The sequence below is a fragment of the Gallinula chloropus genome, assembly GCF_964237585.1.
Source record: "Gallinula chloropus genome assembly, chromosome: 2".
Taxonomy (NCBI): Eukaryota; Metazoa; Chordata; class Aves; order Gruiformes; family Rallidae; genus Gallinula; species Gallinula chloropus.
The window spans coordinates 8,177,551-8,192,275 of NC_140086.1; the positions used below are offsets into that span (position 1 = coordinate 8,177,551).

The window sequence follows — 14,725 nt, forward strand, 5'->3', positions numbered from 1 at the left end:
TCAAGAAACTAGGGTTCTACAGAAAAGTAAATACTTTGAGCATCTAAGTTCTAACACCAACTATTCTCCTTCACCCACAGTAAACATTCACAACCAGAAACCTTGGTCAATTACCATAAAGTTGCTCAAAAGTTACCCCTAGTATTTGATGTTTATTCCTTCGTGTTACTTGTTACACAACCACATTCTCTCATTTCTACTTTAAGAAATCCTTGAGCTAAGCTATTATGAAAAATCATTTTCTAACTAGTCATGTGATTAATATTTTAATCCCTCCATGACCTTACATAACAGCTGCAGATATATTGTATATGACAGTGATATTTTAAAATAGCTCAACATTTAAAATGAAAATATCTAAACAGCTTAAGTGTTCCATAAGTCAGTAACGTTTAAGAATATATATTTAAAGTATCACTTCAGGGAACAACACAGACCATTTCTTACCGGCTTCTGAGATTCACCCACTAGTTCTATGAGCAATTTTTAGAAGTGGCCTGTCACAAAATAGAAATAATTGTTCCCATCATTTTGATCCACCTCATGGAAAACCATCATCATTCTATTTATGATCCATAGAAGCTATTTATTCTCTGAATTCAGAACACTTGAGTTCACGAAGCTGTCAAAGAAAAATCTGATTTTGGAGACTAAACTCCTTCTCAATGCATATTCATTAAACACATTGGGAGGGGATAACACCCTCTGGGCTCATTTGTAAACATTTAAGTTAAAAAATACCTTTCACACATACTGGCATTTCATAGCAGTTTTAGGATATATCCAGAGAACTCCTTCACCAAGACAACTACATCATGACCTGCCATGGCCAGCTCACTCTCTGCCTTTAAGGCTGTGCAAGTCTGAAGATTATTTTCAAGCACAAAATGAAACAGTAGTACAAGTTTAAGGGTCACATTTCCACACTTGACCTAGAGTCAGTCGAGGTATTCAGCTGATTAGATAGCAAGGTTATATTAAATCACCTTGAACTCCATTGCCTGCACTGACAAGATCTCATTCCACTAACTGTAGTTTAGACACCCAGCATCCAACACTGACTTCTACCTATAGGTAACTTGATTTAAAACTGAATCCTATCTGAAAACATTGGCCCTTTTCCTATAAGGTTGCATAAAAGCTCTAACCTCTCTAATCCTTGCTTGTAGCATTGTGTCCCAGTTACAAAAGGACTGCAGACAGCATTGCCAAAGCATATTCAAGCCTCACCTAAATACCTCAGGTTAATTTCCCTATCACAGCAATTCAGACTTCTCTAAGGGATCTGCAGAGCTGGAACAACCTGAAAAATTTGTGACAGGGCCATACACAATTAGATTTTGAAAAGACTTAAAGGACTTCCAATCTATAGTAGAATTTTCAGAAAGTTTTGTCTTGATGACAATCTTAATCATTAATGTTTAATGTGTACAGGAGTCTAAAGAACACAAAGTTTTTCAAAACCACAACCAGCCTCAAGTAGAAAATGAACATGACTCCCAGTAGTATCTTATTTCATAAAGCAATCTGTTCAGGTTCAAAACAAAACCAGGGTCAAGGTTGAGACCAAACACACCCAACATTTAGGCCAACTAGTTTTAGACTGAGATACTAGGGCTGCTAACACTGAAAAGGTCTGAGCAAGACAAAAGATCTTCCAGCTAAAGGATATAAATACAGAGAACCAGAGAAGCTACAAAGAGCAGTTAGGCAGGAGGCAAGTTAAGCACATCGCCACACTCCGGTGTTTGCACACTAAACAGACTAAGAACTCGAAAGGTTTATTTCAGGGAGAGAAAAGGTGCCAAAAGAAGTGAACTACCTATGCTTCTGGATCTGAGGTCTACCAGATTCTTTTCTAGCAGAAACCCAGCTGCTCTGAACTTCAGTTGAATAGCTTTCTGCTGCAGTTAACCTGTCACCTTCCAGGGCTGTCAGACATAATGAGGCTGAGTTTGCACAGGACTCAGCTGCAAGCCCATAAGAATATATCTGACAGGACAGGTAATGTGAGCAGGCATTACAATGCCAGGCTGATCAGATCAGCGCTAGGACTGCCTGACCTGAGTTGAGGCTATTATGATTTATTCAAGGAGTCAGAGAGGGAAGTTTTTAAAGAGGGAAAGGGCAATGAAATACTTAAAGGAAACTTAGTTAACCATGTGTCAGTCTTGGTAAGCTGTCTGAATGAGGGAGTGCACTGGTCCAGAGCACATCTATCACAAAAAATCATGGTATTTCATTAATCCTACCTATATACCAAAAGGAACAGAAGCATTTTTTGCTTGCCAGAGCCACCAGCAAATAGAAACAAAGGAATAGTTTTGGCTACTGTTATCCCTTATGTTTTATTTTCAGATAATAAACCCTATTAATGATTTAGTAATTTCAGCTTTTTTGGGGAAGCACTACTGAATTCTTAAAGTTGGTGGTGAAAAACTACATATGTTACACTTTCTGGATACCAAGGTTTGCCAGATTCAAGCCAAACTGGTGCCCCGATGCTAATCTGACATACATCAATTATTGTAGTGACTTGGTCAGCTTCCAACAGCAGATTCAGTTCACTAACACCAAAAGTATCTCCTTAAAGACTGGAAGTATTTTTGTTTAGAATTAGCACATTAGCATAGAATCCACACGCTGGTGTGGACTGCAGGCATACAGAAAACAGATGCCAGCTTGCTAGAACTGCTCTAAATTCAATGTTTACACGAAGAGCTTTTCTTACAGGTTTCATCCATATTTAAGCCTCAAGTTTCGTTCTTCTGAAGCATTTGTCAACAGCCCTGTATCAGTAGGAAGTAGAAAATTGCTCCTAAATCAAAACCAAATCTTTTAACTGTTTTTCCAAGGCACTATTATTTGGCAGCCTTCTACAAATCATAGAATACCCTGAGTTTGAATAATACATTTGCACTAACACCTCTCATAGGTAAAATGGTCTAGGAAACTGCACACATGCACAGGAAAGAACTTCATAGATCAATAAAGCATTTACATGAAGCATTATTTCAGGTTTTATAAGCACCACATTTTCTGCTTATGTTCTGCAGAATCAGAATATACAATGCATGCACTCTAAATGCAGCTCAGTGAAATCAACATGTTTTGGTATAATTCCCTATCTGCCCCAAAAGCCTTGGCAAAGCATCCCTGATTTCTAAACCCTCCTCTGAACACACCTAACAGGAAGAGGATTAGCCTGTAGGAGACATTAGGATGCGAAAAGACTTTGTTCCCCTGTGTAGAGGCAATTCAGAACTTATGTCACTCACCAGAGACTACAGCATGCCAGGATAGGCTCTGTTCGCCACATTGAAGCTATGGCACTTCATACCAAGTATTTAAACTTATTAGATCTCAGAAATAAAGCCACAAGCCTGGTTTTAATAAAAAAAAGCGGTACTGAACTGAAGTGACTGATGTGGCTTAGGATGAATGTTCTTCAGAGAAGATCAAGATACCTGTCCTAAGTTCGACTTCACACACCTCCCACACTATTCCTACAGAGTGACAAATTTTAATGTCTTTTGACTATATGAAATTTTTCATAAGTAAGCTTTAACATAAATATCTAATAACATGCAAGTTACCCAGCATAGTATGAAGAAAACATTGACAGTGGGGGGGGAGTAAAATTTAGCCTTCCTGAAGAAATGGAGGAAGCAATGAAAGAATTTCTCCCCTCCACAAGCAGGAACAGTCTTGAAATTTCTAGTAGGAAGAATAAACCCATTAAATGAAAAAAATGCTGATTCTCATAACATTAGCCTTCAAATTTAAAAAGGAACCAAAGGAATAAAGTTCCACAGCCTATTGAACACTGAGTAAATGCTTCTAGATAGCAATATTTTAGTGCAGGATAATACTGGCAGTAAAGCAGTATTAAGAATTAATGGTGATCAAAGATTAAGCAAATCAGTCCCTACCCCTCCAGAATCTACTACATAATTTAACAGTGTAGGTACAACTAATTCAAGACTAACAATGGCTGAACTAACAACACCTGAAACTTAAGAGGATAAGAAGGAAAAAAGTAGACAGTGAATTCCTTTAATGGTACATTTTAAGCTGCACTTCTACCTACAATAAGAAAGCTTCAAAGCAGAGTCAGCTTAAATATATTTAATTCCTTTTGCAGTCCTGAAGACCATCCTGCTATCCTGAAAATGTATTTATCATTTGTTCTTAGCATACTATTTTTTGTGACCACCACTACTTTCATGCACACTTATTCCAACAAGAACCATTTCCACCTTAGAACTTCCACGGAACAGACTGCAGAACAGCCAAGAAAGAGAATTAGTTCTAAACACAACAATTAAGGTCATTTGGTTTTTAGTGGAATGTAATATAAGCACTTAGATATGAAATGGGCTTACCTTAGGGAATTGTTTTACTGGAATCAAAACCTTTTGTCCCAGCTTCATGTTTTTATTGATGACTACATCAATATACTTCTCTTCTTCCTTTCCTTCCCCTTTTTGGAATTTTTCAATTTCTGTTAAAGGAAAAAAGATATTTATTTTCAGTTTATCACAACAATCTAAAGCTGAGAACCTTCAAAAGTCAGTATAAATTGAAAACCTTTAAGCTAATATTATATTGCATAATACAGTGGACTGTTTAATTAATACATATAATTAGTTACACAAGTTATGCGCAAACCATGTTTTACTTTCAGTCTACTTTAGTCATGTGCATAACACCTTGAATTACCATTGCAAGCATTTTTAAAATCCTAACTTTCAACTGAATGCTTCAGATATATTTATATCTTGTGACTGAAACAGTAAAAACAATTCTTGATACCTTCATTCATTTTTCAACTCAAAAACTAACAATATAATGTAATACTTCATTTTTTTCCTTGATACTATAAACAAAGTATGGAATGTTAATGGCAGTTGTCCAGTGTACTCATTAGCAAATGTTACATGAATCTTTCAGGGTAACTGAGGCACACAGATCATACCCAAAAAACTGAAATTAGTGTTAAACTGCATGACTACACACTAGAGATATACCCAGAACTGATTCTTGATTATACCTCTCCAAGTATTGACTCTCCAGTGTGCTAATAAAAAATAGCAGATTTCATTTCATGGATGGTGAAACTCGAACATAAAAGGAAACTAAAGATGAAGCACTGCTTGAACTCTTTGCTGGCTTGGAGTCCAGCATGCTGTGAGTTGGTGTTAAAACATCTCAGCACAGAACATGCCAAAATCCAATTGCACAGGCGCAACAACAGTTCTGCCATGGGCATCTAGCACTCCTCCTCCTAAATCTTCCAGGATCTTCTTAGCTTTGCCCAAAGCATACGTTTCTATTCTATTTCAGCAGCAAAGTTAATGAAATTTATCAATTGTTTTAAGTTTCTTTAGTGGTAATGTGATATTATGCCAACAGAAGACTAAGAAAAATTGAGTGAAAACAAACATCAAAAGGTATCATTTAAAACACAAATTACTTTGCAAATTCTTCCAATGAGAAACAGGAGTAAAGCAGCACATTTCTTACTGCTTAAAAAGCCCCATGCATCATTAGCAGCTTTGTTTAGTATCAGTCCATTCCTGTTTACCACGAAAATGAAGACACTAACATCCTTCTCAGTAACTGAAATTCCCATCTTTGAATTTTCACCTCGCTACCACAAAGCAGGAATTCAGCACACTTCCATTTATCCACGTTAGTGTTCAGTGACTGAAGAGCTAACAGCAAAGCCAGCCCCACGCTACCTAGAGGCTCCTGAAAGCATCCTTCCCCAGGTATCCTTACAAATCTTCTCAGTAAGTCCCTGTGAAGTTTGATTCACACAAATTCTAGTAATGTAAACACTCTTGAGGAGCCCTATTCAAGTAAAGCAACCTTTCTCTAGTGTCTTACATCGCAACATGCTCAGGAAAACCTCAAAATCACTCAGCCCACAGCTAACAACTACTGAGGCACATATTTTAACCGCTAAATCCAGGTAAGTGTAATTCGTATGTTCTCTGAAGACAATCACAGAATCACAGAAATCTAGGGGTTGGAAGGGACCTCGGGAGATCATCAGGTCCAGCCCCAAAGGCACCAACGTATACTACAGAAGTACAGGAAATTAAGGAGATAAAAAGTTGCATTAATTTCCAGATGAAATTAAAGCTAATGTTACAGGGCATGATGTTCCCACTCAGAGCATGTGGCTGCTATTTTAAGTCAAAGTTTGAGCATCACATTCAAACATAGAAGTGTAGTTCTATGAGCAAATACCCTTGCACACCTGAAAGTAATTTCACAAGAATTCCATTCCCATAATTAGTAAGGAACTCTACAAGAGTTCCACAGTTTTATGAATGAGCAGTAGTTTTAAGACCTTAGAATAATAAACCTGAAAGTGAGTTTTGTTTCAGGAACATTCCTTAACAGGACTTGTCAAGGTTAAGTATTTGAAGAGTTAAGAGCAAAGTTCTAACAATATTTCAGTAACATTCCTCAGATGGGGAATTCCCCACTGCATTAATTCCTTAGGAGATCAATACACCATTATCTGCATTTCCTAAACATTTTAGCTTACATTATTTCAATTCGGTATTTGAAGGACTTGAAACAACTTGATTAATGCTAGATACAACCATAATTCTGTAGTATTTTGATATAATTTTTTTAAAGTAAAAGGTCATAAAAAGAACATTCCCTTTTTGCTCCAGTAATCACTGAACTTGAAGTGGCCAAATATTAAGACAAATCTGTCCATTACTCTGATGATCTGTTTTCCTACCCCACATGGCTACAAGCTTTTTATTGACCATTTTAAGTACAACCATTTCTTTACTCTTTCACCATTCAATCTTCTCATTTGCTGAAAGATGCTGCTGAAACAGCCAATCAACTCAGCAAAACGGATCACAATTTTCCCCATTTGTTTTCAAGTCAAATGACTTGTTTTTCTTCTAATGAACACTGATAGCCCATTGCCACAGCACTATTTGTTTCCTAATATGGTCTGAGGCCAATCAACTTAAGTGACTTAAGACTTTACACACTCACTACTATAAAGCTTTCATTTGGAATTAACAAAGTCAAGGCTACTGAATTACTGAATTTGTCTTCCATTGAGGCCACATTTTCTCAGATTGTTTTTTGTTTCTTGTAATTTCCTTGCACTCTTTCATATTAATCTTAGATTTAAGCATTAGAACTTTATCCATATCTGCACAACTCAGCATCAAGCTTAGATAATTAGGGAAAAATCATGCCAGATCACACAGGAAATCCAATCAGATTTTCAAGGTCAAATGGATAGTAAGATTTGCCTTTTCCTAATCCTTAGATTACATTCTGTCATTGCTTCATATGGCTAAGCAGTACATCTCTTAGATCAGAAGTAGTAAATAAACATGTGATTAAAGCTTCCCATAATACTAAAGATTAAAATCCCATGTTCTCAGACCAAGGATGCAGCTAATGCAGCCATCCAGGAATTTAACTGGATGAAGTAATAGCTGCATGGATTTTTTTCTTTACATTTAATCATAGCAGAGAGATTTAAGCAATGATTACTCCTCAGTTAATTCAAATAACATTGCTAGATACATCAGATAATGACAAAGTAGAATTGTTTCACATTAATCTTTAGGTAGAATTAATCTTCCTGTGGCAGACCTACAAGCCAGGCTTCCAGCTCCCTCTGCTAAGCCAATATAAATACTTTGTTCTACATGAAATACAAGTGATGCTTTGCATTTGTCCGTAGTAAAATCAATATAATCAATGTAAGATCAAATGTCAAACTAAAAGTTTACTGCATCACATTTATACAGTGTTTCCAAATCAAAAGATCATGAGAAACAGAAATCAGGTAGATTTGTCTTTATAACTTTACAAAACATCGTTTCTCCTTAGATTCAGAAGTCATATCAGCCTGTGAAATTTAAATACTTTCATATTAATTTCCTACTTCAGATGGAACAAATGAAGAATCCAAGGATTCTTTGGATTCAGAAACAGTTTATTAGCTTGTAGCCAAGAGAAAACAACATCAACATTTAGATTAAGTCAACCATATTTTTTATAGTTACTGAAGCATGCCCAACAGCATCTCAGTTAATTCTCAACACTTCATAGTTACTTTGGAAAAAGAGACCCACACACCATCTTCCATTCAGAAAGCTCTTAAGTCCAACTGAAGACCGTGGAAATACCTTTAGATACTTTCCCTGTCCTTTTAATTTTGAAAACCATTGCTGTAGTTGCAGCGTTGAGGCAGATAGGTATCTGGTCTGACCGTATGATTCCTTATGGTTTCACATTAGAAAAATTCAAATGATGGTACCACAAAAAACAAGACTTCAGCTTGTTAGCTTGCTTCCAGAGGAGGAAGGAGATTTTCAGTCAGTTGTAGCAAAATTTGATAACAAAAATAGTTTCTCTCAATGGAGCAAACAAGCTATCACTTCAGCTTCCTCACACAACCCTTCTTGCTCTGAGTGTAAGTCCTTCAGAAAGTCTTTCTAGAAAAAGTAACATTTGAATCCAAACACTGGATAATTTTTACACATGGCATACTTTTATTTCAACATTTTAGTTGCAGTGTATGCATTATCGTATCTCAGAAGGCACATTAAGGACACAGGCAGTTAGACCTTTTGCACAAGAGCAGTCACAGAAAGTCTATGCTGGAAGTGGCTTTAATGCTCAGTTCCATGACTTGACTAAATCCAGAGTGCAAAATATAGGATGATCAAGCCAACAGTAGTTCTAGTTTTGATTACATTGACAAGAGCTTAATCTCACTGCCATAGCAAAGTGACCTTGAGTGTGAATGAAGTGGGGCTGTTCAGCCTTTAGAAAGACGACTAAAAGGGCATCTTATTAATGTTTATAAAGATCTCAAGTGTGGGATGCAAGAGGAAATAGCCAGCCTCTTTTCAATGGTCTGTGGAGACAGAACAAGGGGCAGTGGCTCCAAGTTGTAGCACAGGAAGTTCCACACCAATACATGGAGGAACTTTTTCCCAGTGAGGGTGACAGCTTTGGGACAGGCTGCCCAGGGGGGTTGCAGAGTCTCCTTCTCTGGAGATATTCAAGACCCATCTGGACACCTAACTGTGCAATCTGTCCTAAGGAACCTGCTTTGGCAGGGGGGTTGGACTCAATCTTGAGGTCCCTTCCAACCCCTATGACTCTGATTCTATGCTTCAGATTACATGTATCTTACACTGGGCTCCTTCCCATAATGGTGTAGTTAAGTCACCTAAAACAGTACCTCTCAAAATACTTGTCTTCTCAGACAACAAACAGCAATGCACAAAAACTAAAAAAAAAAATCACACTAAAGCTTTAATTCACAGAATTGTAGGGGTTGGAAGGGACTTCTAAAGATCATTAAGTCCAACCCAACATTTTTAAAGGCCTTTGGAAGCAAACCCCACATTTTCTGAAAGCAGACTCTAGGACACCTTCTATTCTCCCTGTTGTATTGATTAACACTAAACTGGATGACCACCTCAACCTTTGCACAAAACAGAAGTAGACGTAATTCTCAAAACAGTTTATATTTACAAAGGATGCAGGATTCCTCAGTTTGAATTGTACATAGCATCCCAATACCCCAGAACAACTGAGAATAGCAACTGTACATTTTCTACCCACATGATTTTTCCAAAGCAAATACTGCTTAGGGAAAAGTCACATAATCAAGTGAATAAAACAGCCTCAAAAATAAAGGGGTTAAATATATGTGGACTCCTTACATCCAGATACATGCTAAATGCATTTTGGACTCTAAAAAGGTACTAAGAGGGGTTTTTTTTTTATTGCTGCTGCTCTATTACTGCATCTACCCCCATTCCTCTATGAATTTCAGAAAACTCCACCTAACCTTCTCAACCATCATTTTAATACACTAAAAAAGCCTTTTTAAAATCACAAATTTACCCTCCACAGCAGGTTCTAATTCTGAACTGGCATAAGCAGTAATACATTAGGAAGAAAAGCATTAACTGTGCATAGGAAACATAGGAATTTACTTCAACAAATGCAATTACTACAATAGTTCAATTCAGCATAACTGTCTTATACGCCACCTTAATTCTGTAGAAGCAACTGACAATGAATCTAATTTGAATTTACAATAAAATGAGTGGTTCACGCTAGAATGATGTCTACAACATTCAGCATACTCAAATTAATAATAATATCCCTGTTGAAGGACTTAAACCAATCTTTATTTAAATTGCATTCACAGGCATTGTAAGTTCTATTTTACAGCCTAAGTACTACTGTCTGCACTGATCTGAAAATACATTTCAGTCACCAACATGAAAAATATTTTGAATAGGCCTTTTTATTTAAGCAATTCAAAGCTAATTGAACACCTATTACCTTCACATCAAAAATGACTCCACTAAAATCTGTGCAGACTGATTAATATTAGCAAAAAGGTAGAAAATGCCACAGTAGAAACTGTCAAAAGTAACAGTAAGGTATTAACAGATGTTCAGTCTTGCTCAGGAAAAAAGATGTAAACATAAGCTTCAGTCTTGTATATCCACCCTACTTCACTGAAAATTACTGTTTATCTCCTTGTGAAGAGAGTTTCTGAACGTAAAATGCTAAAATTTCCTACAATTTACCTACTGTTGACAGCTTTCTTCCAACAGGAGCATTTTGACATTAGCAAGGTCAGGAATCCACTACCTACAGGAATTTCAACTTATTTGTTCCCTGATTTAAAAACAAAAAAATCCCAAAGGCATTTGGAAAAAACAGTACCCAATGTCCTACAGTCAAGTATTTGGATGCTACATACCATGAAGACAAAAACACTTGACTGCCATGTTCTTCCCTGGTTCAAGAACACTAAGTCTTGACCTAAATACGAGAATAAAAACAGTGGCTTTTGTCCTGCTTTGAGGAGCCAAATGGATCTTCAGAGGTTTCTTAAAGCTTCAGGCACTTTACAATCCTTCCTATAAGGCACCTAAAAGGGACCCTTTCTGTCTTGTTTTTTTACTCATCATATCTACTGTGCAACAGCCTAGAAATAATACAGAATTCCCTTTCTGCCAATACCTTTTTCTGCTTCCATGACAGCACACAAGTAGCCCAAAAGCCCCAAAGGAAATCCAAACTATTCAGGTGATACAGCACAAAAACAGGGAGTTAGTACTGAGTGATCTTAATGTCTAGAAAAAGATTTTTTTTATGGAGTTTTAAACACCAGCCTTAAGTAGTTCCCTCCAAGCAGCAGCATGTGCCATGTGGCAGCATAGAGAGAAATCTACTTTGGATGCAGATTTTAGATGTAAAACCATGACTTTATTTCATAAGGGGACCCAACATACAGACCTTAAACCACTCTGGGCACAGGGCTTAGGGAAAATTAAGTTAGCTTTGTATCAAGAGCCCCCACAAAAAGCTTTTCCATCTTTATTATACGTATATTGATATTATATGTATCAATGTGGTCAGGTAGCCCTTTGACAAGATATAACTTATCAGGAAGGGTGATGACTCACCAAGATGGTGATGTACATAACACTACTCAAACTTTGTGACTCCTCTGACAACTTCCACAAGGAAAGGCATTATTTCAGATCTCACTTGAAGAATGGATAACACCTCTGGCTCTTGATATGCATACATCACATTTTAAACTATTGCCAAATTGAAACTCCAGCCATAACATCCTGTTACAGAACCCTAAAGCAGGCTTGTGCACTAAGACCACACTTAAAGCTTTTTAGGGTACTGGCAAAGACACCATAGTCTAAAACGGTGCCAACAGATTCAAACCACATTCAATACTGGAAGACACATACAATACCAAAACACATCTTAATAGGGGATCTTCCATCCCCATATTTTATATAATTTATAGTTACTCAAATAAGCATATAACTCTTTACCAAGCTTTATGAAAGATTTATGCAGCCATCAGCAAGACAAGTGGTGTTAGCTTTCCCTACTTCTCTAAAAATAATTTTAAGCAACTCTAGAGCTTGGCCAGCATCCTTCACACAAGCTAACAAGAACAGGCCACGGCCTCAGACTCTGACAACCCTTCATTCAGAAGGGTGTCACATCCTATTGATAAACTCTAATAACACACAACTCGTATGTCTAAGTAAATTTTACCTTAAATCAACAATTTCAGAAATTTCAGGGAACATCCAAAAGCACTGAGGGAGCTGGCTGACGTCAGGCCAGTTTTTCCAGCCTAAATGATTCTGTGATAAAAGACCTTTAAGATCAAGTCCAAATGTTAATGTACCATTGTCAAGTCCAAACACTAAACCACACCCCTAAGCAACACATCTTTTAAAAAAATACCTCCAAGGATAGTGACTCAACCACTTCCTGGGAAGCCTGTACTGGCCCTTTCAGGGAAAAATTTCCTTATAATACCCAAACTAAACCTCCCCTGGTGGAAATTCAAGCCATTTCCTCTTGTCCCATCACTTGTTACTTCAGAGAAGAGACCAACACCCACCTACTATAACATTGGCGTGGGTTTACATGGTGAAGGGGGAGAGGGGGGAGGGGACAGGGACCCACTGCAGGGGTAGCTTCTGCAAGAAGCTGCTAGAAGCTTCCCTAGGGTCTGACAGAGCCAATACTAGCCAGCTCAAAGACAGACCCACCATTGACCAAGGATTCATTCATATTCTTTCCTGTCCAGCTGAGAAGGGGAGTGATAGAGCAGCTTTGGTGAGCATGTTCAGCCAGGGTCAACTCGCTACAACCTCCTTTCAGACAGCTGTAGAAAGTCATCTCCTCTCTCCCCAGCATCCTTTTCTCCAGGCTAAACAATCCCAGCTCCCCCATCCACTCCTAAGACTTGTCCTTGTAGTAAGACAGCTTGGTTTTGTTTTTTACCCAGCCAACCACACACCTCTCCAAGCCACAAGCAGCCAGATTCTCCAGGAGAATGCTGTGGGAAACAGTGTCAAAGGTTTTACCAAAGTCCAGGTAGACAATATCCACAGGCTTTCCTACAACCACTAAGAGTGTCACCTTTTCCTGGAAGGAAATCAGGTTAGCCAAGCAGGACCTGCCTTTCATGAATGCATGCTGACTGGGCCTGGTAACCTGGTTGTCCTTCACGTGCCATGGGACTGCACTCATGATGTGCTAGAAAGCTGCTTTGGAGAAGAGGACCTGTGAGTCCCTACAAGCTGAACACTGAGGAGGAATGTATGTTCATGAGGACTATCACCCCAGCCTGCACTAGAACAGCAGTGCCTTGGAAAGTATGATCCTTCCTCTCTACTCAGCACTAGTACAAGCTACTTGATTTCTACTGCTTTACAGAAGAGTTCTGAAATACTTTTTTTTTTGAAGGACAACTTGTTCCATCTTTGGTATTTTTACATATTAAGGTTCCAGTACTAGTGAAATCTGACCCCACCCCAAGGTCATTTCTCATTAAATACTGTAGCCCAGAAAGCCATGATTTTTACTGGAAAGCATGCTAGCAATTCACATTGCATCAGATTGCATGTGATCAAACAGTTCAGAGAAAGATTTAGATCCCACATACAGCTTTCCCTCTTCACAGCCCCACCATTACTCTGCTCTGCATGGCTACAAGTATACACTTTCTTCCAAAGTTACACATCTTCCAACTGCTTCCCAGAACATTGTGCAGTCTAAAATACATGTCCAAGAAATTTATTGTTCTTATTTCAGTGTTAGGGAACAGAACAGAGAAGGCAATCACAAGTACCTGCAATGCATTTAAATTCTTCTATTGAATTCAGTGAAACTCAGAGTTAACACCAGACACATACAACTTAAAGCTCCTATCTCCTGGTTCCAATATTACCAACAAGTATAGTACCACTCTTACTACAGAAACTGAGAAAAACACATATACATTTGTGACACTGCACTAGTCTAGTGCACTAGTAAAATGGATGTTACCACTACTTTGGTGCCTGTAAAAGAATAGCTATTGTAATCTATATATGCTGGATGGAGTGACCTTCATGCATGTGTGTCAATGCAACCTACTGTTCATAAATTTCTCAGCTTGTTGGTTCTAACACAAATTTCTTGATCCTTTGATGTAAATTCGTCTGAGGTTCCTGAAACTTTGTTTTCTAAAGCACAATCTATGTCTAAGCACCATGCATGAAATGGTAAACTTGCACAGAAAGAGGTGAATGCCTTATAGATGGGTTGTATTTTAATACATAAACATGTAGCTTAAGAATTTGAAAAATGCTTTAAGAATACTTATGAAAGAGATAACCCAGTGATCCTAAAGCAGTTAGATATTCTCATATGGAGATGGATAAACAAAAACCTGCGTAAGTTAGTTGGTGCATATAATACAAAAGTCATTAATGAGCCATCTGTGTGGACATGAGCCACCAATGTGCACCTGCAGTCCAGGCAACCAACTGCATCCTGGGCTGCATCAAAAGGACTGTGGCCAACAGATGAAGAGGTGATTCTGTCCCTCTGCTCTGGTGAGGTCTCATGTGGAATACTGTGTCCAGCTTTGGAGCCCTCAACACAAGGACACGGACCTGTTGGAGTACATCCAGAGAAGGGCCACAAAAATGATCCAAGGACTAGATCACCTCTCCTATGAGGACAGTCTTAGAGCTGGGCTTGTTCAGCTTGAAGAGAAGGCTCTGGGGGGGACCTTATAGCAGCCTTCCAGTACTTGAAAGATGCCTATAAGCTGGGGAGGAACTGTTCAGAAGGGCATGTGGCAATAGGATGA

At 38.1% G+C, this 14,725-nt stretch overlaps 1 protein-coding gene across 2 annotated transcripts in view; it reads right to left on the minus strand.

The window, feature by feature from the left end:
• KHDRBS3 (KH RNA binding domain containing, signal transduction associated 3) overlaps positions 1–14,725 on the minus strand; it is a 93,719-nt gene that overhangs the window by 63,680 nt on the left and 15,314 nt on the right. For both annotated transcript variants that reach the window (XR_014617138.1, XM_084260421.1), the window contains exon 2: positions 4,386–4,504. Coding sequence is in view for 1 of the 2 variants with exons in the window: in XM_084260421.1 (XP_084116547.1) it covers positions 4,386–4,504 (119 nt within the window). In the remaining variant the exon portion in view is untranslated. The remainder of the gene's footprint in view (positions 1–4,385; positions 4,505–14,725) is intronic.